General features: G+C 37.9%; 1 protein-coding gene across 7 annotated transcripts in view; it reads right to left on the reverse strand.

Annotated features, from left to right (window-relative positions):
- The window catches only part of PCDH15 (protocadherin related 15), a 443,471-nt gene that overhangs the window by 327,104 nt on the left and 90,729 nt on the right, over positions 1-25,638 (reverse strand). For 4 of the 7 annotated variants that reach the window (XM_055720578.1, XM_055720583.1, XM_055720576.1 and 1 more), the window contains exons 3-4: positions 15,282-15,296; positions 14,516-14,581 (exon numbers count right to left, since the gene is read on the reverse strand). In XM_055720578.1, the coding sequence (XP_055576553.1) occupies positions 14,516-14,581; positions 15,282-15,296 (81 nt within the window). The remainder of the gene's footprint in view (positions 1-14,515; positions 14,582-15,281; positions 15,297-25,638) is intronic. The other 3 variants (XM_055720580.1, XM_055720584.1, XM_055720581.1) reach the window with 1 other exon arrangement.

Here is a 25,638-nt window from a genome sequence, read left to right on the forward strand (position 1 = left end):
GTGAGAGGAGTAGGCCTGCATGCACTCCAACCTTCAGCCTGATAGGTAATTAAGAGATTTTCTGGATAGTTCAAGAAGGGCCTGGAAACAAGTTGTTTTTTTGTTTGGTTTTTTTTTCCCCCTCCCTCAAATCTGGGATGCCAGCCAAAAATGAGCACTGTTGGAAAGGACATAGACAGTGGCTACTGCAATGAGACCTGCTTGCAAACCTTTCTTCTTCCCTCTTTCAGTACCTCTACAGTCCTTTTGCTTAGTGAGCTGTCATTTGTAGTTCACTTTTGTACACTTGAATAAAACACTTCAGTTTCCAACAAGGTAAGTTGGGAAATCCCTTTGACACAGAAGAGAAAGAAAGGAGGCCAGTCTGGGATCCCATTACACTGTTAAACATCACCTGGACTTTGAAAAGAATTGAAGTGGCTCAGGCCCCCTGACCATCACCAAAACCAAGCAGGTTTACAAACTTAACATGCTTATTTTTTCAGAAAAGCTTTTTAGATACCTATCTACAAATGTACATTCCACTAAATGACATTGGCTTTCCATACTTCAGTATTCTGGGATGCATCCAAACCATGTATGGCAAAGAGATTCCCAACCTAGATTAAACTGAACGTCCTGTAAATAGAGCTGTTACCTTACAGCACGGTGAAGATACACTGGTTTTGTCTGAACAAGTGCTGCCAGTTTTGTCTGCTGCCTCCTTACAGGCTGTCAGCAGCAGCTTGCTCGTCTGAACAGTGTTTCACATGTGGCAATGTTGCTTCCACACCTATGCCACTGACAGTATTTCCTGGTATCAGGCTCCATAATAATACATGCATAAAACCCAAGAAAAACTCACTGTACTCTTTGAGGGCGTATCCTAAGAACTCCTAAAAAATGAGAGTGTGTCACATGGTTTAAAAGGTACTGAATCTCTTACCTATCTTTACTACCATGAAAACAAGATTTAAAACCAACTGTTCAAATTAATATTTTCAGAAACTTACAAGCAACCCAAAAAATGTATTTTCATAGATTAGAGAGAATGTTTACTACACCTCTGCAACAGCCAGATCATTTTCTTATTCAAATAATTACCTGGGGTAGGTAGGGAACTAAGCTTAGAATAAAAATAAATTAAAAAATTATTAACAATGCTAATTAAACCATAACAGCTATGACCCCTCCCCCCCAAAAAAAACACAAACAAAAAACCCCAACCAACAAACCAAAAACCTTCAGCTACAAAAGAGTTGTATTCAGAAAAAAATAAAATTAAAACCTGGTAAAACACATCTTACTACATTACTCTCTTTCCACAAGCATTCTTAGACAAATAGTATCTCTATAGCTGTAAATAATACAGTTGTCTACCTAACAGTCCTGAAGACTGAAGCACTCTACACACAGCATTACAGCACCAACACAAGTTGTAAACTTCTTTACAGCTTGACCGGAACTTACTAAAACTTAATCATAGAACTCACTTCTTTCTGTACATCTGTACTTCTTTTCTGTACATTCTGTACAACTGTACGTTTAAGTACAGAAGATGATTTCAACATTGTCATGATATCAGTGACTGCAATACTGAATTACATCCTCCAACTAGTAGTAATTTCAATTCAAAGTATTACAGATAATTTAAATAGCATGGCAAATTTTCCTACCACAGATTCTTGCCCTGTGTCAGAAGTGTACTTATTTCCAGCCTCATCCTCTGCTGTTCTTAACTGGACTCCCCACACAGACCCGGACCTGCTCCATCACCCTGCTGTGTCTTTCAACTTTTGATTGACCCTGTTATCACCATCTCTGCTCTTCCCACCCTCCTCAGGTCCTGTGTTACTACGTCCTGGTCAGTGGGGACACTGTTCAACCAGTACTGGGGCCAGTCCAGTTCAGCCCCACCACACTGCTTACCAATACAAACACTAATAAAAGCTAACACTGTAACAAGCTACTTAATGGGATGTAGTAAAATAAAGGCATCACCAACAGAAATTAAGTGAAACAGAACAGAGGACCTCATTGATGGGCAAACCCCTACCTTTAGAACAGACCTCACTCTCAAGGGTTTCCTCTGGTCACCATATCTCTTCAATATGTGTAATCAATCGGATGTCCCAAGCCACCATCACAATTTGAGCACGTGAATCTTCCAACTCAATCAAGTGAAAACTTCCAGCAGAGTGAAAATATTTCCTGACAGTATTAGTGAAAAGATGTCATAATAGCTGTGGCATCTGACAAGTCCAAATTCATCTTAGTTCACAGGGACAGAAAAATATCATCTTACACTTTACATTGGATTAGTTGTAAATATTGCAGTTCAAAAGTATTCAGAAATTATTAACATGCTATTACCACACACAGATAAGTTGAACAAGAGGCGAATTTTGTGTGAGCTAAGTCAGGTCAGCTCAGCAGAGCCCGAGTGGGTAAGAACAGATGATTCTGGGATCAACTAGCTCAAGCACACAGGAACCAGCAGAGCCATGTCTCTTAGGAACAAGAGCGCCTGCCCAATACACAGCTCAAAATAGCTACAAGAAGAAGAACAGATTCTGAGCTGCAGGGCAGGAATGCTATTATTTGACACTGCACATACCTAAAAGGCCATTCCCCAAAGGGCAAAGAAGATTAATTCACTCCAGCATCAGTGGTAGATCTTTGCCAGTGTCATAGGGTAGGCCTGAGCTCTCAACACTGCGAGATCTCTGTGGTAGCCACTATTATTCACATAGCCCAGGCCAGGGCCAGCTGGAACTTTCAGAACAGAACAAGGTTTGATCTTTCCAAATATGGGTCAGGCAGGCTCTCCCATACCTAGGAATCTTACATTCCTGCTTTGGACTCTGTTTCGTATTTTTGTGAAACTCAGCAAAAATACTTCTTCCCCCTCCCCTTGCTACCAGATGCGTAAATCTGTTCCTGGCTCTGCCACTTGTTTGTCTTGGTGTTCACATAAATGCCACCAATTCCCCACATCAGGGTAAGAGAGTTGCTTATAGGAACTGGCAACGGAGAATATAAAACAAGAATGTCTGACTTGTTGGTGGGTAGTGTAACAGTAATAGATATCCATTACAATGACAGTGACATGCTCCATGACAGATTTTTTTTCCAGATGAGCAGTGTACCAAATGTAGATCATGTTTCCACAAAAGAAAAGGTTTCATAAGAGAACTTGGCAAGAATTAATTTTAAGTCATGGCAGTAAAAGCAATATCTCTTGGTGAAATTAAGGCAGATAAATATTTAAATGCATCATCTTACTTATTGGGCTGACCCATACATGCTACTCTTGCTTCTAGAAGGATTTTCACGGTACCCTCTTTAAGCTTTGACAAAAGGAAGTGAAACACACAGCTCAACACATATTTGTGAAAACAGTATTCTGTATTGACAAACATGCCACAGAAAGAAATTCTGCTTATCTTTTCAACACACTGTGAACAAAGATTTCAAACAAGTTTCACCTCAAAGTTCACCAGTTCCCCCTCTTTGCTTGCAATGCATAGAAAAAATGAGCTTTCTTTTATTCTCCTGTAGGTAAAGAAATTAGTTAATTAACAGTAACTCCAAAAGTAAAGCAATACGAAAACACTTAGAAAGCATGACATGCTTCTGGCAATCACTACCAAAGGATCACAACAGTCACCTCCCACTCCCCAGAGGAAACCTGTAAAATGTATTAAATACTCCTATTCTTGCACTGATTTAATGGAACTGTAAAGAAGACAGTCAACTAATATTGCTAGTAAAATTACATTCAATGTTTCAAAATTATATGAGAGAAATAAATTGCTGAAATATGCAGTTCTTCATTTGCAAAGATAAACCGACAACCTGGGAATATGAATGGATCAAGTTTTGTAATTTGAGTAATTTATTCTGAATACTCAAACTGTCAAAGATGAGCTGTTCAGAAAATTTTAAATCACTCTTAGGAGAATTTCCACTAAAAAAAATAACACAAATACATTTTCAAAATGCTTTGGAATTACAGGCCATAATGAGTAATCACAAAAGTTATACCTACCACAAAATAAAGTTAAATTCCCAATTTTCATTATCTTAAACACCAATACTAGGGGAAGACCTGTGATCTTGCCTAATCGGCTAATTACTCCTATAGTTATTCAATATTTAGTGAGCAAAACCCAATAGCTTGCAGTTGTATTAGTGCCTGTGGGTACAACGAGACAGTTGCAACTTGTCAGCACAAGAGACTTGAGCAGATGCAACTTCAGCCAAGATATGACACCTGAATATGTGCACAGGCAACACAATGAAAAACAAAACCATCTTGATGACTACATAAAGTCCTAAGAACCTACAGAGATAGGCGAGAAAGCTGATGAAAATAAGGGGAAAAATCTCTCATCCCTGGAAGTAATTTAAGGACATTAATTCATCTCCCTCCAAAAGCACCAATACCAGGTTAGGGTATTTTTGTAGACAGATGACAGCATAAAAACATTTAAAATAATTCCAACTCTATCACTTACTAACTGTATTTTCTATCCTTAAGAATAAATTAGTTTCTAAAAGGACAACTTATTTTCTTCCCTACTTCCACCCCAAATTATGTCCTGCTTTTTGGCACTTTGATTTATTTTTTTCTTAAGACAATTTTAAAAAAAATTACTGAAAAATATCTTTAACAAAGGCTCTGCTTAAATACTGGTCACTGCTGATGTCTGTGCTCATGAATAGAAGTGAAATAAGCAGCTCATCCATTTTACAGCTTCTTTAGTCTTTACACATTTGACCTCCATGAAAAACATGTGAGCATGAATTTAAATCTCTGGTATAAAAAGAGTATTAGACAACAAACTGATTCATGACTTTTCAATGAGATTGTGAATACTGATATCCTAAGAATGCATAATTTTAGAACAGAAATGAACAAACAGATTTGAATGAAACAAAAAATAATTTCCATATATTTAGGCCTTTTTTCCCCATCTCATGAATGTATAAACTAAATCAAGTTGTCAGTGAAGTGATACTTAGTTGCACTAGTTTACATTTTGATTTAAACTACTTAAGACAGCAAGTTGAGCACTTAACAGATACGAGCCAGCAGCTAACAGGAAGGAGGAGAACCACAAATACAAGTTACAAAATATATTCCATACTCCATCCTGTTGAAAACAATTTATTGGCTGAGTATAAGACTGTTTTCTAATTTCTAATTAGAATCATAGAATGGTTTGGGTTGGAAGGGACCTTAAAGATCATCTAGCTCCAACCCCCCTGCCATGGGCAGGGGCACCCTCCGCTAGACCAGGTTGCTGAAAGCCCCATCCAACCTGGCCTTGGCCTACACTTAGTTCTACCTAGTTCTTACACTTACCCTTCATCTGCTCGACTCTAAAGCTTCTTACCCGAGAAGAACAGCAGCTATACTCTCCCAGGCAATTCATCCTTTCTTGAAATATAAACTTGCTCTGCTCTGATAATATTCCTGTTGTTGCATTTAATAATAATGATTCTTGGAACAGCTGAATAAGACAAATAAGCTTTAGTCCTAATTGGCTCTATCTCTGAACACAAAAGAAGGAAATTTAAATCTCTGGCAACCAAGTATGCAAGTCATGACATGAAAAAGAGGAATAGTCTAAAAGTACATCATTAAGCTGCAGCATATTAGCCAATTTTCCTCCATTATGGAAAACTGTAGGACAGTGCTTGGACCAGAGCTATCAGAAAAAGCTCAAGTGTGAAGTAGTTCTGCCAGAAGAATAAACCAAATCATCTATAATTGGGTGTCCCTTGATACTCTTGCATTTGCACCCTGCTGCACACTTCCCATCTCAAAGCCAAGAAGCACAGCGGTCATCAGTATGTCCCTTTCTGATGCTATTGCTCAAACTTTCCTGGATTGTACGCTGTTCCCAGTGGATTTCCACAACCTAAACTAACTCCTTTCCGCAAGTCTAACCAATACACTCCTAAACGGTACAGGAATGCCCTGAATGATCCAGAACTAGACCCAGTACTGGCCAGGGCTGAGAACACCAAGCTCTGGGCTTTCTTTTCAGGTGGCCTCAAGATCTGGTTGTATCTTCAGAGCCACATCTACATTCAACCTAGAACAGCCCACGCCACAGCTGTTCATCTGGATGACTTTGAGAAGCATCAATAGGAAACATCTGGGGTCACAAATCAGTCAGGGTGTGGGAAGATGGTGTTGAACTATACAGCACTCTACAATGTGACAAATTCAGTTTTCAGCCTTTAGTAGCAGCCCTAGCACTGTGCAGCCATGTGGCATCACAAATCAATACAAATCCATTCCTCTTGTCAAAATTTGTCCAAAACATTCTGAAAGGGTAACTTCTTCTGACAGAAGTTACTTAATCTGGAGATATTAGATCTAATGTTATCACCTTTCTTCCTATACAAAAACATAAAGGCAGAATAAACTCCACACTGCATGACTTAATTTGACAAAATGTTATTATGTGCCTGGGCCTGATCCAGATCAGATTTGTATTGCTGGCTAATCTAATGTTGCACAGAGCCGGTATTAATGATCACAGAATAGCATCAGCACACACAAATTCAGCAAAAGGCCACTGATGCACAACACTACAATCATATTAGCCATCTAGATTGTATCAGTAGCTAACTGATGCCACTAGATTGAACTGCAATCTTGGCTGACAAGTACCTAAACGTATTGAAGCATTCTCAGATGTACATACACCTGGGACCTCGGAAAGTGGCAGTTACTGCACAATAAGAGGAATTAACTTTACAGTTGAAGAAAAGCTGGTGCTTCAGAAGCAAAGTTGATCGAACTCCTCTTCCTCTTGTACGACACGATAATATTTCATTCAAAGATTTACTTATTGGCTGTAATAACTTACACTATCATATATATACACACACCACACCTCACCTCCATTGCTACGGAAACCAAATTCTGGATTGGTACAGATTTATTGGAAGAGCAATACTTTCCACAGCTGGTGAAAAACATTCACAAAAACTTCAGGAAGCTGTAACATTAGCTAAAGATGTGAGATAAATCTATCTGTGGACACACAGGCATATAGACAGTTGCATAACTTAGATTGGAAATTGATTGAAGCAGCTTCTCCCAGGAAACGTTCCAAAGCAATGATAAAATTAAATTAGTAGCTTACATGTTGTTATTTTTTTCCATTACAGGAATTTAACTGTTGACCGTTACAACAGAAATAGCATACCGAATGAAAGTTAAATGGATAGACCTCAAACTGCACTTACGTGGAAACTAAGATAACTCCATACGAAATCTACAGCTCTGTCTTTTCCCTTTCCACATCCACACAAACATCTCAGAGTTGGTTTTTTTCTCAGAATGATTTGAAATAGTGAAACTAAGATTACTTTGATTTCATAATGCTTCATAAAGCTGATTTTTGAATGAAAGGAAGTAATAGGTGAAAATACGTTGGTTTAAAATTAAAGATTGAGAGGCTTATACAGACAGAAAACTGTAACTTACAAGAACACATAACTTCATGAATTCTAACACCTCTATGAAACAGGCTAATATCTGTACAGCTAAAAAAAAAAAAAAAAAAAAAAAAAAAAGTCCTCCCTCCTGGAGCAAAAAACCCAGCGCTAAGGCTGAAAGCTCAGCTGTATTTTAGTCTTTGTTAATCTGCATGGAATAGCTTTCCGTCCTGATCAAGTGCTGAGTACACAAGGCTGTCTTCAGCTCAGAATATTTGTATCTTTTTCCCCCACTGAGTGTCAACTGACTCATGTTATCCCAGCTAAAGAGAGTGCTAGGGCAGACAGTGCAGTAAGTCAAAGGAGCAACCCTTACGCATGACAAAGACTTAATAGGCCTACAACCACATGAACTGCATGCACCATGTGAAAAGCTCCTACTGAAACAGCTATTTCACCAGGCTTAGACTGTTTCCTTCCACCAGTGATGTCTCTGGGACAGTGTGCTACACTACCATGAGATGGATGTTACCTCCCTTCCTTCCCACTGCTTCTTTTCCTAACAAAAAGGGGAAAGGATGAGCTTGAAATGCACTGTTTTACTTGTCAGTATATGAAATAAACGCGAGCTTTTAATGACACTACATTACATGACACTGCAAAATTTTACAGAACAGTCTTCTAACTTATATTGGTTTGTAAATTCACCATACACTAGTAAAGAGAGTTATGTAAACATACAGGACACTAGCTGAAACTCCTTTACATGTCTGACATTCTCATCTCAGTCTGCTGTCCCTACTAAGGCTTTACAGGGCCAAAAGCCAAGATTAACTGCTGCAGATTTTAGTTCCACTAATTAGAATTCAGCAACTCTTAGGATGTAAAATAACACTTCTCCCAAATAAATCTGAGTATTTGTTGAAAAAACACACTGGGTTTCAAGAACCCAAACACTTTGAGTGAACTTTTGAATGTTTAAAAACAACCTGATAAATGGTATTTTAAACGAATTATATAGCCTTGTGGCATGTTCAAAATTCAACTGCAAAACCAAAAATTTCTCAGATAAAAGAATTTCAAAACAGCAATAATATCAGGGACATTATTTCTGTAAGAAGAATTATTTGAAAAAATTAAGATGCTGAAGCACCTCCATCCTTTTTCTGAAATAGAAAAGCAGGAAGAGACCACAGAGTCACAACTCTTAACAAAAGCTATTCTCAATATACTTGTGTTCAACCACAGCAACTTTCCAAATCAGAAAATAGTATTTTACTAAATCAGTTTTTCCCCTTAACCAAAATGTCTTAAGGCAGCCAGACTGAAATCAGCATATGATCCATGCCGGAGATGGATAGCAGGACCCTTAATTTAAGGCTCATAAGTTTATTTCCAGCCCACACCAGTAGTCACTGAAAATTTTATTAAGTAACGGCTGTTTAGAAGCTACCACACACAATCCATCGGAAATGTATTAGTACACTTAAGCCTGTCTCAGAAGGGAGACTATAGATTTTGTGCCTCGAGATATTTTCTTCAATCCCTGTCAATTGCCCCTGAAAAATAAGTTAAAGTAGTTTGGTACAACATGGAAATTTGCAGTGACACTGTCAATGTGCCTTAGCACACAAGTCCCTACTTTCAGTACTACAATCAATTAAACTGAAAATAAATTGCTCCAATAGTAGCAGGGCAAATACCCCACACCCTCACCACAGGGAGTTACTGATGGGGATTTGCAGTGATCACACATCCTCTGCCTTCCCAGGAAGTCAGGCTGACAAAAGATAGCTGTCAAGATAGCAGGAGGATGAAAAGATTTAAAAATTATACCAAACCCAACTACAGGCATGAAAGCTCATTCCTGTGCTTACCTGTGTTTGCATAAATACCAAACATCCCCAATCAGCATGGAGATTTATGTATGAAGAAAAGAGATCACATAATTTGTGGAGATGGTCCCACTATTCATTATCACTCTACACCATCATAAGGGCAGGTGGGGGAGAAACAAAAAAACCCAAACAAACAACAACAAAAAAACCCATGCCAAACAAACACCCAAACCAAAAATAAAATTGAAAGCAGAACCACATTTACTAATTTACCTATGATAAGCAAGAACACAAAAAATATTTATAACTACAGAGTTTTTGTTGTGAACGCATTACCAAGAGACCACTTCATACTGTTCTTCACATTAGGGCAGACGTTTCAGAGTTACAGTCTCTCTCTGTTGGTACCTGACTAGCATACTGGCTATTAGCTATGTAATTTATACCCAAAAGAAGTATCTTCTAAAATATGAATTGTACTCATCCCGTATTCTATCAACTTTGTAGCTATCCTGAAATAAAAAAGGGCAAACACCAAGCAACAGGTGACAGAAGTATTTGTCTGTGCACCCCATTGTATGCGAGGCCACAGCATCCTGCCAGGAAGCCTGCAACACTGCAGCCTGCTTGCTCTGCATTTTGTTCCAAATTCTGTTTTCATCACCCATATCTGGCAGATTTCAATTTTGCCTCTTTTAGAAGTAATTTCCCAATAGTCTACTTCCCATTAAAAACCCTTTTTAAAGATTCAAAGCCTTTTAGCATTTCAAGTATGCTCATCTTACAGAAAAAAGCACAGGCAGCTCTAAAAGAAAGCTCCTAAAAAGCTTGGGGTGCAGTTGCAATGAAAAAGCCTGAAGTATGAATAAGTGTCATTCCGTCACTCTTCAAAACAAGTTAAAACCAAGTCTCAAGTTCAGTAATGAAAAAAAAAAAAAAATCCATGAGGGAAAATAAAATCTCTGCCTGTAAAAAAACCCTGTACGTCTAAAAGAATTAAATTTTGCTGTTAAATTTTGCTGTTAAAATGATCTCAAGTCCTATCACCCATACAGTTAAACAAACGAAAAATGAAAAAATAATTTATTTGCACCTTAAGAAATGTAGAGTTCACCCCTTTAGGATTTTTCACAGGAACACAACTATAACATACTACTGTACTGATATTACTCGGTATAAAGATATATTAATACAATGGTGGGAAACTATAAAATCCTAACATCTGTGCTATCTCTCAAGGACACCTTTAAGTCACACATGGTAACTGTGTGTCTGACTATGAAAACAAGGAATATTTATTTTATTAAATAATTCTATTCCTCGAGATCTGGTCTCCAAACTTGTTGTGAATTAGAAATGATTGATCTCAGTATGCTGAGAAGTAACATTCAACACAGTGGAACTAAAGATACACTTCTAAAGAGCAGGATTTTCTGTTTATTCAGTTGCCAGAACTTGATGCATGTGTGCACTGGATGAAATGAAGGGTCACAGAGATGTTCACTCGGTTACTATTTTGAGATCTTCATTCTACAACCTTAGAAGAGACAGTCCAACGTCAACAACAGACCTTTAAAAGCTGCAGTGCAAGGAATTAAAATAGCGTGATTAGATTTCATACTTTTAAGTGATTTAGAGACATACTTGTTTATATCAGAACAAATACAGGTGGAATGTTTCTCTGCATCCATTAGCACTTCCAATACAAAGTTTGTCTGGTCACTGGAAATGTTGCATAACACCTAATCCAGGGGTCCTCAAACTTTTTAACCAGGGGGCCAGTGCGTGGATGAAGTGGCAGGCAGTCATCTGCGGCTGCTTGGTTTCCCCCCCCCCGCGGCAGGGGTGGGGGGTGTCTGTAAATACCGGGGGCCGGATTGAGGATCCTGGGGGGCTGTATCCAGCCCGTGGGCCATAGTTTGAGGACTCCTGACCTAATCCATATATCATCCAAACACTTATCACTACAGTTTTGCTATCACTTTTAACAACTATATAATGCCAAGTTTGAGACTGAATGGAAAATTATTTTAAACAGCTTTTGATAAACTACTCTAGTGAATTCACACACACAGTAAATGCACTCAACCCATTGATCTTGGCATTGATATCCACAATTTTTTACTTTCAGTCTGCATGGTCTTTAATGCAGCAATGTCTAATCCTTGCACCCAAGGTTCCAATGTATCAAACACTTAAAACATTTCTCACCACAACACACTGCTTCAGCTGACCTTCCTTTTTAGCCTTTATATCCTCTGTTTGTTCCCATCTCAAGATTGTTACGAAGGTTTTTTGGTGGCAAAGCTGTTTTGACTGACTTACTACCTGTTACCATTTATATAGATTCATCTTCTAATGCACAGGAAGTATTAAAAGGCCAGAAGAGATGAACTCTGGTACCCAAACAGTTTCTACTGAATGAAACGGATAATTCTGTAAATCCCACTAGATCCTACTGGTGATGAACTGGCTCTCAGTCTGCTTCTTTCACTAGTCATTTGAAGCTGTAGCTGTAGTGTAAAATACGTAAGGAAATTTTACAAGGGCAGTGTTATATGCTGTAGAACATAAATTGATTATGCATCTAAACCAAAAGTGTGAACATGACCACAAAGAGCCAGCCCATCTCCCCCCACCAAAAAAAAAAAAAAAAGTGCAGTTGCATGCAGGAATCATCCAAGATCCAAGAAACAAAGTGTTACCTGATCACTTAGTCTTCTAATTCCCTAATATGTATGTGTGCGTGCACATCTGCATACTCAAATGCTTTCAGTTAAAACAAACCCCATCATTTGGCATGGATCCAAATCTGACTCCAGCAAGCTAAAGCATTTGCCCTGAACCTGACGACATCTGGAAGAGCACACACACAGAGCTGGAAAACTAAATCTGCTGGTATCTGCTCCAAATCCTTTGCTGTGACTATTTTTCTATTTTAAAATATCTACATTCTGTTTAAGCAAGATTAATGTAAAAACAATTATTTAAAATGAAGTACACAAGTAGTAACATTGACTCAACCGCTGAGTCTCTACAGTCACAGATGGTAGTGGGGAGGATACAACTTGCCACTTCAAAACAGCAAAAGGTTTAAGGACATTTCAACTCAAGAGCTGGCTTCCCAGGAGATCCATTTACTTCATACATATTGTGACTTACAGAATGGAAGCGATACACCTCATAACTACAATGTGAACTGAAGTTTTACTTCCAATTTTGACTTTGATGTGGAGTTAATGGTTTGCAGGAATTCATAGCAAAAAAGGTAAATTGTTGCAGACACATGCAAAGCTTGTAGGAAAATCCACACCTCCCCCCCTGCCCCCCTCCCCCTTGTTAACCATCTTTCTTGCTTGTTACATTTCAACAGAAAATTTAACTTTCTAGTTTTACAAACACTGAATCAAGCATTAAAAAGCTGAAAAATGCTTATTATGCCATTCAATTAGAGAGCTGTGAGCATTTTGTTTCTCTAAATTTTTGTTTATTTCAAATGACTATGGTGAACATCTAGTCTTAGTTTTAGCTGTTGTTCCCACAACATTCTCCTGATAAGTAACTCAAGTGCTGCTAGCACAAAAATAGAAAATGCTATAAAACATGCCAGTATTCCCTATGTATAAGCAAGAATACTTGATGCCTTCCCAACAAGGTGATACAGCTACACTTAGTCTATACGCATCAAATCCCAAGACATCTTCAATAGTACATACATTGAAAAAAAGATATAAAATCGCAGTATTGATTCTGGATGCTTGAACTTTTGACACACCATTATATACCAAACTATTTTAACAAAAGTTGACTAACATTGCAGCACAGGTTACACACAGAAGTTATGCTATTAAAGAATAAAACCTATCATGATGTTGTAATCACACACCATTTACACACTCTGGGAGGAAAAAAAAACAACTTGCTTTTTTTCCACTTGATATAAGCATGATATGAACATGATACAGCTTTCTACTTAAAGTGATACTGCACTTTAAGTTACTTTTATGGCACCAAGGCTGCATTACAAAAACCAAAACAAACAGCAAAAATAGTCTTTCTCAGCACGGGGACAGGATTAGCAGGGGAATTTCATTTTTCTGAGACCAATCATCATTTTTTAGTTTCAGAAAACATGATTGCAAGAAAAATCAGCACAGGAAGAAAACAGTCTGTTTTTAAAAGCTACTACTGTATCAGCTAACACAGTTCTTCAGTTCAGAGGCATATTAACTGTTGTTTTTTTGGTTCTCTGAACAGTGAAACCTGTAGACACTTAGCTATCTGACCATAAGCAATTCCAACAGCAAGCAGCTCTCTCAAGGATAACAGCAGAAAGGTTCTACCAGCATGACCTGGACTTTGTGTGTCATTTCAGGCACCCATATATGATAAATCGTAACCACACTGAGCACACAACTCTGCCTAGCTTACAAAGGCAAAAAAAAAATAATCACAAAATAAAAAGCAGGAAAGAGTAATAATATTAGAAGTCACCTGTACAAAGCTCTCACTCTAACAGGGTAAAGCACTTGATTACATTACAGTATGCTGCATAAATGAATTATTGATCTCTAGGCTCAGCATTGCAAGAACTGTATGATTTGACAGGAGAATAAATAAAAACAAAACAAGCATGCATTTTCTTTTGAAGTTTCCATAATTACATACAAGCAAGTTCTGTCATTTCAGAGGTATCCATAAACTGATGTTATTAAACTTAGAGGAAACCAAGAAATAATCTTCTGAAAGCTGTATGTGAAACCCAGACAACAGCAATGTTAACCCTCCTATCAAGCTTCATAGAAAGGTTTCAGCTTTATTTACGCAAACCAAAACCAAAAACTGAGAACTCTCTCCTCCAGTAATATCATACTGACATAAGTCAGACAGTAAAAAGTAAACTGATATGTTACCAACAAGGGAGCTAAACTGTTGTATTACAAATAATTGTGGTCTAAATACTTGCTAAAACTAAATGCATATTCACAAAAGCTATCTGGAGTCAGAGACCACAGTCATCAAAATGTGTGATTTTTTAGGAAACAATGACACCTCTCAGCATTTTGGATTACTGTTACCTTTCCACCTGCAATCCCTGTTAACTGGTTTTCAGAGACCAGCTCTCACTGCCAAGCTGGACATGGACACACCACTCCCCCACATGCGCCTCTAAACCCTGATTAGCTAAAACTGAGTAAGCAAAGTGGTGTCACGGAAAACCAAGGTGCACTCACCGTTCCGACTTTCTTCATCAATAGGAACTATTGTGGCTGGAGGACCTGTTCTGGCCAATTTGCAATCTATAAAGATGAAAAGAGAAGTTATTTCTAATTCCAGAAGAAGGATCTTGGGGGTTTTGTTGCTGTTTTTTTAAAACCAGTCAGGATGTTCAGCATACCAAAGACAAGTATTTACTTACATAAGACGTATGTATGAGCTACAAAGCTAAGTATACTCACAGAGGATCAAAATCTGAGCTCTTTGCCTATCCCTTACTCAGATAAACTTCATAAAACAAGGGAGAATCTGATGACAAAGGCTTTAACGTCTCAGATAGTGATCCATATTTAAAACAAACACTTAAACAGCAAAAATTGAATATAGTTTGTTCTGTTATCTCTTATGTCAGCCTTCCTTTCCATGTCATGAACATACATACCCTGGATCTTTGTCACATACCACCACAATACAGTCTGATGGCTACACTAATAAACCTGTTCATGTCTTGCTCTAGAGATACCACCAGGGATCTCAGTGAAGCAGAAGCCTTTCAGGACAGAGATAATACAATGGTAAGTTAACCCAAATAAATAACAAAGAAATTATTAAAAGGTGTAAATTGCAATTAAAGCTTCACAACAAAAACAAACATAATCTGAATGTAATCGCAAGAAAAGGATCTAATTAAAGAGAGTGAACAGAATTTTAATAATGTTCTAAGGAAAATAAAAATTAAGAACAGACAAGCAATGTTCAGGAAGTTACGTTTTGCCATCTTACCCTCATATTGCCAGTCTGGAGTCAAAAGTTTAGTCATCAATGGAAGCAGAGCAGAATAACGAAAGAAAATAAGTAAGATTTTGTTGGTTTACTAAAAGATAGGTTCAAAGACAAAGCAGTACATGCAGATCTAGCAAATACATAGGTGTAGTCTTAAAATACATAAAAGCATGTATACTACCTGTGATTATTGTACTTTGTGAACAATTTGTATTTTACATTAAATAGAGGAAAAATATTACCTCTTTAAAGCATACAGAAATAAAAGGTAATTAAGCAGCGCTTTTCATTTTCAAAGAGCCTCACAGTATCGATGAAACTACATGATAAAAAGACAATTACTCTCCTTCCCATTTAACCATGGAGAACTGTATACGAAACTGCAGTTATTTAAGACATGTAGATGCTACTCTGATCCTCCTGACATGGACCCGGCTGTGTGGATGGCTAATTGGTATCTAGCCAAGGAAAGAAATGCTGGAGTATCACTGTTTTTCATGGGGATTTTTTAGGGGGTTTTGGTGGGTTTTTGGTGTTTGGTTTTGGGGGGGGTGGGGGGTGGGGTGGGTGTGGTGGGGCGTTGGTTTTGTTTGGAAAGGTTTAAATGCTTTACACAAAAATCTCAACAGAAAATCATCTGTAAGTTAAACACAAGAGCAAGCTGAGGTAAAATGCTATTTCCCAGCTTATGGAAAAAAAATTACACATTCATAGACTTCAAAAGAATTACGCTGCAGCTAATTACAGACAGTAATTATCCCAGCACAGACAAGACCTATGAAGGAAGATCAAAACAGTGAAGCATTTACTCAGATCTCAATTTAGGTGAAGCCTCTAAATCTAAAGGACATCTCTGTGGCATGATAATTTCCTCTAGCAACAGCTTTGCTATTCAGCTGATGAGTTTGACTGCAAGACCAAACTTCCAAACACCAAACTTCTAAACACCAAGGGCAAGGATTGATAGCATGGCATTCCTTCAGGCTGAATATTTATGAACAGCCTGAACGACACCTGAATTAATACTAACGATAACACAGTCACACTATGTCCTGGTTTCAGCTGGGACAGAATTAATTTTCTTCTTAGTAGCTGGCACAGTCGGTATTTTAGATTTAGGATGAGAATAATGCTGATCACACACTGATGTTCTAGTTGTTGCTAAGTAGTGCTTACCCCAACTCAAGGGCTTTTCAAGTTTCCCATGTTCCACCAGGAGCAGATGCACAAGAAGCCAGGAGGGAGCAGAGCCAGGACAGCTGACCTGAACTAGCCAAAGGGATATTCCATACCACAGAACACCATGCCCAATGTATAAACAGGGGGAGTTGGCCAGGGGTGGCTGATTGCTGCTCAGGGACTGATGAACAGCTATATTGTGCATAATTTTTTTTTTTTTCCCCTTGGGTTTTATTCCTCTCTCTCCTTCTCCTCCTCTTTACAAATACTATTGCTGTTGTTATTAATTTTACTTTATTTCAACTATTAAACTGTTCTTATCTCAACCCACTGTTTTTACCTTTTTCCAGTTCCCCATTCCTATCCCACCACAGACAGGGAAGAATGAGTGAGCAGTTGCATGGTACTTGGTTGACAGCTAGGGTTAAACCACAACACACAAAAGTAAATATTTTTTATTTTATTTTATTTTATTAAGACAAACAGGCAACCCTTGCTCTGAAGGTAAAATACAAAGAGCTTGTGTGGATACCCACTCACTCCCTTACATCGGTGACACTGCTTGTAGAGTTTCAAGAGTCCACTTGGTTCACTATTCTAAGCAGTTTAAATAAAATTATTTTATTAACAGATTCTCAGTACTTATTCCTTTTGTTACTCTACGCTTTAGTTTGAAACAAAAATTGAACATTTTCTGCTGATAATTTTAAAGCTTTTTGTTTTGAAGGCATTAACAGAGCAAAACAGATCATCTGAAAAACTACACCTTTCATTTCACCGTAGTTTCCTACGAGCATATCATGTGGGAAAATAAGTAACGTTGGCATATCCACACAAAAAAAGGATTTTTCCCCCTGCTCTTATTTTTTTCGCTGGATGCAATAGCAGGACTGTAACAGCACAACTCTACCTTTTTCTAGAGATGTGTCACAATTTTCTAGGAGTTTATATTCTCCTAACTGAACGACCCTTCTACAAACTCTTTGTTAGGGCAGCAAAGCTCACTGATACAAATTTTTACTGATACTTTGTTTTCAAAAATCGTTCACCACTGAACAGCAATTACTGCACAAATAACCCAAACGAAACCCAAAGCAGGGGCAAATTTTAATTTTAAAGATTGCATGTGCCTTACCAAAAGTATAATCATGACTTTTTTGGAAAGCTTAATGAGCTTTTTCACCATCATCTACATTTCCATGATGATGTTTTCTCCTTGCTGGGTGTCTCAATTAAAAGTTCACTGAAATCAGGCCAACCTCTAGTTCCATTCTTCAAAAAGCAAATAACCAAAATTACAAGTCAATCACATGCTAGTGCCCTTTTCATGTGATTGGTTTTACATGAAACACATCAGGATTTCCAGAATTATAATCAAAGTCATTATATCTTATGTTTAAAATCAATGTTCAGCATCGAAATCTGGATATAGATAGTCTCAGAGAAAAGACAGACTATACAGTTCAGCAGTTTGCAGAGAATTTATTGCAAGTATGAGCAGGTGAAGCAATAAAATTTATAATGAGCATAGCCAAGGGAAGAAAAAAATAAACAGGATGTGTAGTAGAAATCTTGCTGTGGATTACTGTCATGGCACCAATAAAAAAAATGTTTGAAGAAACATGTAGTTTTATTGCATAGATGAGAGTTCACAGATTGCTTCATACAATTTCCACCATGTCAGTACTAGCCAAACATCCGATTGCTTTTTAAGATGCATGTCACATCTCCCCCTCCCCTTCTCAAAGGCCAAACCAAATAATGCCACAGCCTCATTTAGTTTCACATTCATCACCATACACTGAACACATAAATCTAAAATTGTTAACTTACACAAGCTGCCGATTCAAAGGGAGACAATCAACTAAAAAAAGTTACATGTTGTTAATACATGGGTGGTTCCTTTTTTTTCCTTGCAAAATACAAACAGTAAGCAGCAGCAATAAGACCTCAGTGATAAGTCAAGCACTGTGTTGCATCACCAGGCACCAGCGAGACCTGGTGGGAAACACTGGATACATGAAAAAGAACATCTTTAGACTGAGCCAGGTGCACAGAAAGGTTATTCCCATCATCAGGAGGATAGAGTCCATCCTATAAAGATGACAGAAGCCTGAATTAATTAGTCTAGGAAAATTAAAGCTCTATAGAAATATACTTGAGTAAACATCAAGGAGGAAAAATGAGTGAAACTAAAGACCAACACCAGTGCAAACACTGTAAGTACAAAGGAGAAATGGCTGCATGCTGCCCACGAAGTTAAAAAAAAAATATGTTTCCAGCCCAAACTTGTTTTTTTGGGGACTTTTTTTTTTTTTTTTGGGGGGGGGGGGGGGGGGGGGGGCGGCAGACAAAATAGATCCTTGAATGCTTTTCCACAGCAGGAACAGCACAGAGATGTAATTTCATTCAGCTTTTTTTGAAAAATACCTTCATTTGCTTATAAAAAAGATTGCAAGGAATGCTCCTCAGTAATATCATGAGATGGGGTTCAGTTTTTCTCAATTTTTATTTGAATGTTCCTCAACAGAAATTATTTCAGCAGTAACAGATTACTTTATTCAATACAAACAAACCTAGATAATTTCAGCACCAAAGGTGACTTACAAAGGAAACACTCACACAACACTTTACTTGCCTGTTCTTCTGTTTTAAAGTGCTCTATATCTGATTGTGCGCCTCAATTATTCAATATTGTAATTATTTCAATTTCACACTGCAGATTATTACCAGAATATTTACATGCACCTAAGTAACAGACCAACATTTTAATAAAACTATTGCAATCGCTAAGACAGGATGGTTTCCTTCCATCACATAGTTTATTTGCAAAAAGGCTCTGTGCCACATCAAACAGCAGCCAGCAAGCAGTAGCAGGGAACACCACCACACAGAGGGAGGCTGTCTGACTTGTCTTACCCATAGACCAAACCTCTGCTCTGCTGGAAGCACAGGGAGAAGTAACACACTGAACCATGGTCTATTTCTTCTACATTTGCTTTTTAAAACTTTTTCAAAAACAAGGCAAGTTCTCCTTGAAATTCCTGGGCATAACAGAGCAGTCATGGAAGTAAAATCATGCTAAATTGAACATACTTTAAGGCAGAAAAGGCCCTCCATAAATGAGCTTCCCTATCTACAGGTTTCACAATGTGTTTTATGTTTAAGCAGCAGTGCTGGTAAATGTAATCTCGATGTAGCAGTGCCCTCCTACCAGCCCCAAGTGCCTTACAAAAATGCAGTAGGCATCAAGCAAATAAAACTTAGTACAAAACAACAAGCTAGGAAGGCTTTCCTAAATGCTCACAAAAAAGCATTTTTGTTCCTGTCATTAACTTCACTGTTCCATCTAACTAGTATATTTGCTTTAAAATTACATGATCAAGACAAAGGCAGATAAATAAAGGGCCTGTTTCCTTGGGAGTATAGTGAAAATCTATTTAACAAACTCTTCATGGAACAGTTACATGGCTCAGATCCATTTGGTTCTGATGGCTAATTTTCATTATTCTAATTTTTATTTATTTTTAATGAGATGGCTTAGAGGAAACCCTCAAACAGTGTTCTAAGTAAGATGTTGAGTAAGGTCACACAGCCTGAGCCAAAACAAAAACAAACATAACTTGAATAATCCCATATTCTGTCAATGGAGAGCTGCCTGACCATCTTCCTTTCACCTTGCCTTTGCCCTCTCAAAGGCACTTCCCATCCAAAGGTCACATTACTTCAAATACTCTATTTCAACTTCACAGACAAAGTAAACAGAAACATCTATGAAAATGAAAATAAACGTCAATGAATTAGCAAATAAGAAACTTCAAGTGTGGGGAACTGACATGGAACACGAAGAGTTCTAAAGACACCTGAGTGAAGGCAGTCACACAAGCAGCCAGGGATTAGACTGCCTGACAGCCAAAGGCCCCTTTCCCAGCACTGCTGCCCCACAGTCGTGGGGGTTTGCAATTAACAGCAGTGCACTTTCTCCTTCTGAACTCTCCTCTTTTCATTCCCACCATCCCGAAGGCCAAGTGCATCCTCCCAGCGCCCCTCTGCCTCAGGTAGGGAGCTCTTTCTCCTGCCATCTCCCAAGAGACTAGTGCCTCCTCAAAGATGTCTTAAAAGGACCTTACAAACAGCTCCTGCTCCTAATCACGAGGGATGCAGCTCTTAGCCACAAACTGTAGATGGAGCTCATGAGGCTACAGTAGCCTTTGCATGTATCTCCTTAACAACATTTTCAATAAGCCCCATATTCATGTATTTGCAAAGACAGCTGTAGCCTCACACATATTTAGAAGCTGTCTAACAATGAAGACCCAAAGTTCTAACTTCACAACGCGGTCACAGTGATCAAAAAGTGTTTGTAACATCCCCCTACTAAACACAACTACTTGGAAACCCCAAATAACCATTTGAATTTCATATATCCCTAAATTCCAGCAAAATACAATATCTGAATTAGCTGTGAACAGTGTCTGAAGTTGGCTGTTCTGATCATTAAATCATATGACTTCAAGGCATCCAATTTCATCAGCTACTTAATAGTAATAAAAATGACTTGCCCCACAAAGTCTTATAAATTTAAGTGACTATAACCAAAAAAAGGTGTCCCACAACACTTGAGAGGGGATTTGTGATCCCAGTAATAGCACACAACTTTAAGAAAGTTTCAATAACTTAGTCCTACCGCATCAAAGACAGCAAGAGTTATACCCTGACCAGAAAAATAATCCTAAGCGACCTGTCCTGCAGGGAGCACAGCATGCTCCTCTGGAAAACAAACAGCCAACCTTAACCTTTCTGGGGACATTATTCTGTGAAATAACTGTCACCTGCTAAGTGCTCCTGAAATAAAAACAAAACAAAAAAATCCAATTCAATATGCTAATTACCAACTCTTCTTCCAGCTGCTTCAGGAATACACAATTATTAAAATTATTTTACATTTTATGTTGTATTTTGCTTTTATATATTCAGGAGTAGTTTAGTTTTATTCAAACGAATAGTCACAGGGAGTACAACAGGCAACCTCAAACTGACTCAGTTTCTAGCAGATACGCAGCCTGATTTAAAAAAAAAAGTTATTAAAATTCTATTCACTAACTACTAAAAGAAATTATTTTATTTGTTGGAAAGAATAAAATCTCATTCTTGACTTTGTCACTGGAACAAAGATCAGACTCTATTACTTCAGCATCAATCCCTTACCTAGAGCATCTCCCTGGGTCAGGAAACTTGCACCATGTGATTACTCTATTACTTATGTTTCAGCCACTCCTGTTGTATTAATGAAGTTCAGAATGTTAAACTTAACAATTACTCGGTATTTGCATGAACATTTAATCCAAGCTGAAAATGTTGTGAAAGGTGGTGTTGGTCACACTTAAACAGCTTTCCTGTGAAGCTGTGAACTCAAGAGACAGAATTCAGGCCTGGCAACTCCGACACACTGAATAAAGCCATGTTCATTCAACACTGAACACTTAAACCTATCCTTCAAGCACAGCTCACAAAAGCAATGTTCCAAGAATAGGGTATTAACTCTTACTTGTTTTCTTTCTGTTAATTTGTCCAAACTCCTCCTGAAACCATGAAAGTGTGCAGTATCTACAACACCTTAGAGCAGGCTAATTTTGAACCTATTCACTGCTTGTTCATTCACATGGTGCCACCTCATCATGGTGCAGGAAGAAGCAGTACCCAACCATTCCCTACTGACCCTCTACACCCTCTATGACTTCAATAAACCATTTTGTAAACCCTAAATATTGCAGTAAACAATTATTTAAAGTGAGTTCGGGATTCTGATCCAATTCAGTGACTATGTGCTATGAATAACAAAAATAGCAATATGGAAAGTTTAATATTAAAATTAGTTGCCATCTTTAAACAAACTCATTGCAACTCTGGAGCCTCTAGGCAAAGAGCCCTACTGATGCCTCAGAATCGCCACCAATTGCACTGCGATAATTTTTAAGCCATATGTGCAAATGTTTTACAATAAGGCACATTAACAACATAGAGGACCAGTCAGCTTAACCCCTCTTTAATGATGAACACAAGCAACAGTTTTCAGGCTAACACCGTATATACCATACAATACTATATCAGACATACTGTGGCAGTTTAAGATGTCACTGTCTCACAGCTGGAGAAAAAGTCCTCCCTACTGCTGACCTGGCAAAGCAGAGCACATTGACATTTGAACTAAGCCAGCTCATTTTGTCCTGACATCCCAGAGGTGACTCTATGCAGTCTTTTAATTTGGCTTAACTGTTTGAATAATAGCAGCTGATGACAAAGCAGTACAAATGACTGGCAAGTGAAATGTGAGGCTCTGAAACCTTGATCACCCCTGCAGAGTCTGAAGCAGCTGTCCAACCATAGGATAACTCACACATAATTTCTGAGTATTGAAATTACAGGTCCAGCTGCCTACCTGTGGTCTGCACCAAAGCAGACAGTAAAGCCACCTTATTTGCTACACATGCAATTATAGAGAAAACCTTCGGTAGTTCAACACTGAATGCTGGGAAACCAACCTCTGTAATAATGAAGCACTGACAAGCCATTTGGTACTACACAAAGCCTGTCAGCAAGCCAGCCAAAACCGTTTTCCAGAGCCAGAAGAGTGGGAGCACAGTTAGAGAAAATCCTGAAGGAACAGAGAGTTTTCTAGTACCTAGAGTGGAGCTAAAAGGCTAAATCTTTTTGGTTTCATTCTTCCCCTCTGCATTTACATGCATTTCAATTTTGCTCTGATGAGAATAAAACAAAGGCAATACTCAACATTCAACAGTGCTCCTTAGTTCAGTGAGAGCAGTAAGCATTATGCAGTAGTCTTAATTTCAAGCATACTTTTTTCTTCAACACTGACCCTTTCTGTCCATGTTGAGAAAGGAAAAAAGAGCTTGTGAAAGAGGGTTTAGGAAGTCAAAGTATTTAAAGCTTTTCTTTTCCCCCTTTCTTCTGTACTGTTAGGCACAAAAACCCTTGCATAAAAGTCTCAGATGTATACAGCAAGAACCACTAAATCCAGTCCTCAAGCCTGAGTCACCAATAATACTGTGGCCATTTTAATTATGAAATTAATAAGAAGTCATTAATAAAAAAATAAACTATTTCTGCCTGATAACTGACCGGAAATTAAAGAGTTTGTGCATGTGCCACACACACACACAAAAAAAAACCCAAAAGTGTGACAGAATAAAGCCAGAACACCTGTACTAACTGATTTACCAAAATGTTGCCAGAACAGCAAGTGCCACGAGGGCAGGTTCTGAACTTCTGGGGAGGCTGGAGACTGTGCAAGCTACTGAGAAAGCCTGTTTCAAGAGAAGTGGTTCACAAAACTGAGTATCAGCAAATACAGTAAAACTTCAAGCCTGTGTGTTTTTATAGATTGAAATTCCCAGCAAAGCTCTTGGGAGTTTGCAATATACTGGGAAAGGGATAGTGTATTCTTTGCTTTAGTTAAATTGGAGATGCAAGAACTGAAATTCTAACAGACTGTGGCATTGGCTGAGGCTAAAGCACCCCCACATTTAAATCTGCTGGAAAATTTATTTCTGTTTTCAGATGCACTGTCAGAAATGCCCCAATTGCTCATTAAGTAAATAGTTCTTTGAAAGACCTTATACTTATCTCCATGGTTTTTACTTCCACGATTCAGCAGGGAACACTCACAGAAAACCCCCGTGAAAGTCTCTAAACACTTCTATTTACAGAACAAGGTTCCTAATGAAGAGCTACATAGAACCATATATTTGAGTAACTAAGCAACCCAGTTTAAGGGGAAAATGTCCTGTCTTGTTTCCTGTGTGACTGAATTCAGAACTACAGCTGTGCAATTTAGGATAAGCTTGGCATAACCTTTACATTAGCAGGCTTGTACTACAATTGCTCTGTATTGAAAATAGCATAAGAAGGGCTTTCACAGGCTATTTTCAGCTCTTCCTGACAGACATCTCTAATTGTAGAAACTGGGAAGGAACGACAGCAAACTTGAGTTTGATTCAAACACACTTCTTAAATCTACACTGAATTTCTGTGCTTTGATTCAGAGTGTCTCAGTTAAGCACTACTCTAAAATTCATAGCACAGAAACTCAAAGACCAAAGTGAAAGATGAGCTAAATGTTGAAATCTGACTGTAGCTGAATTTGGGTATGGTTTTGTTTTTAAGTGGACAAAAAGCAAGGCTGATGGATAATAAAGTATAAAAAAGACATAAACTAAATAAAGAGTATTATTGTAAGCTCTTGTTCCCCCACAGCCTCAGAAAATGTGCTTTTATATAGAATATGCAACCTGATCAGCGGATTTATTTTGTGGCTTTATTTTTCCATTCTTCCAACTCTTTTTTTCACAGATATATTATCTATAAAGGGTTTGGTACGTGAAAATTGCCTTGCAAGTGCTGTGGATTGCTATTTTACTTTTACAGCTTTAGAAAAATGCAGTACTATCCATCTTTTAGGCAATACTCTTTTAGATTGAAATAACTTTCCATTTTACAAGCAGTTGACAGTGTCTTTAAAATCACACTTCTGCCTGAAAACACTGTAAAACACATAAAAATATGATATTATGCCAGGTAGCACCTAAAATTGCTATTACCAAAAGTGATTTTTAAGAGCGTTAAAACACACTGGATGACTCAAGAATAGCTGCAATATCTTCAGAAGTGCTTAGAATCCAAAAGTTGACTAAACCTCCTTTTAACCATTACTATGCACTGAGCATTACAATGTCATGATTTTTTCAGTATTTTTGAAATTTCATTTTCCCTATTACTTGTGTGATGCATTTAAGACAAATTTCATACAGGAGCACAAAAAAAAAAAAAACCCAACCCAAAAACCTGCTTAATTTGGAATTAAACAATCCAGATACTAGAAGTAAATTTTAAAGTCAAAGCATTTTAACTACAAGTACAAGCAACTCCGGAAAAAGCAGCTGGAGATACTTGCAACCTTTCATATTGCTGAAACTTCTTTACATACAAATAAAAAAGGATTAGCTTTTACTAACTGAAACATGGGACACAGCTAAACTGTCTATAGATGAGCTAATACTATTCAGCCTTCCCGGTTCCTAAAGTGTAAATTTGTGACTTTTAGACTATCGGCTCAATATTAAGGTTTATTGCCACTGAAATAGAATTACCAGGCTTTTGT

The sequence above is a fragment of the Falco cherrug genome, chromosome 9 (assembly GCF_023634085.1).
Source record: "Falco cherrug isolate bFalChe1 chromosome 9, bFalChe1.pri, whole genome shotgun sequence".
In the NCBI taxonomy this organism is placed as follows: domain Eukaryota; kingdom Metazoa; phylum Chordata; class Aves; order Falconiformes; family Falconidae; genus Falco; species Falco cherrug.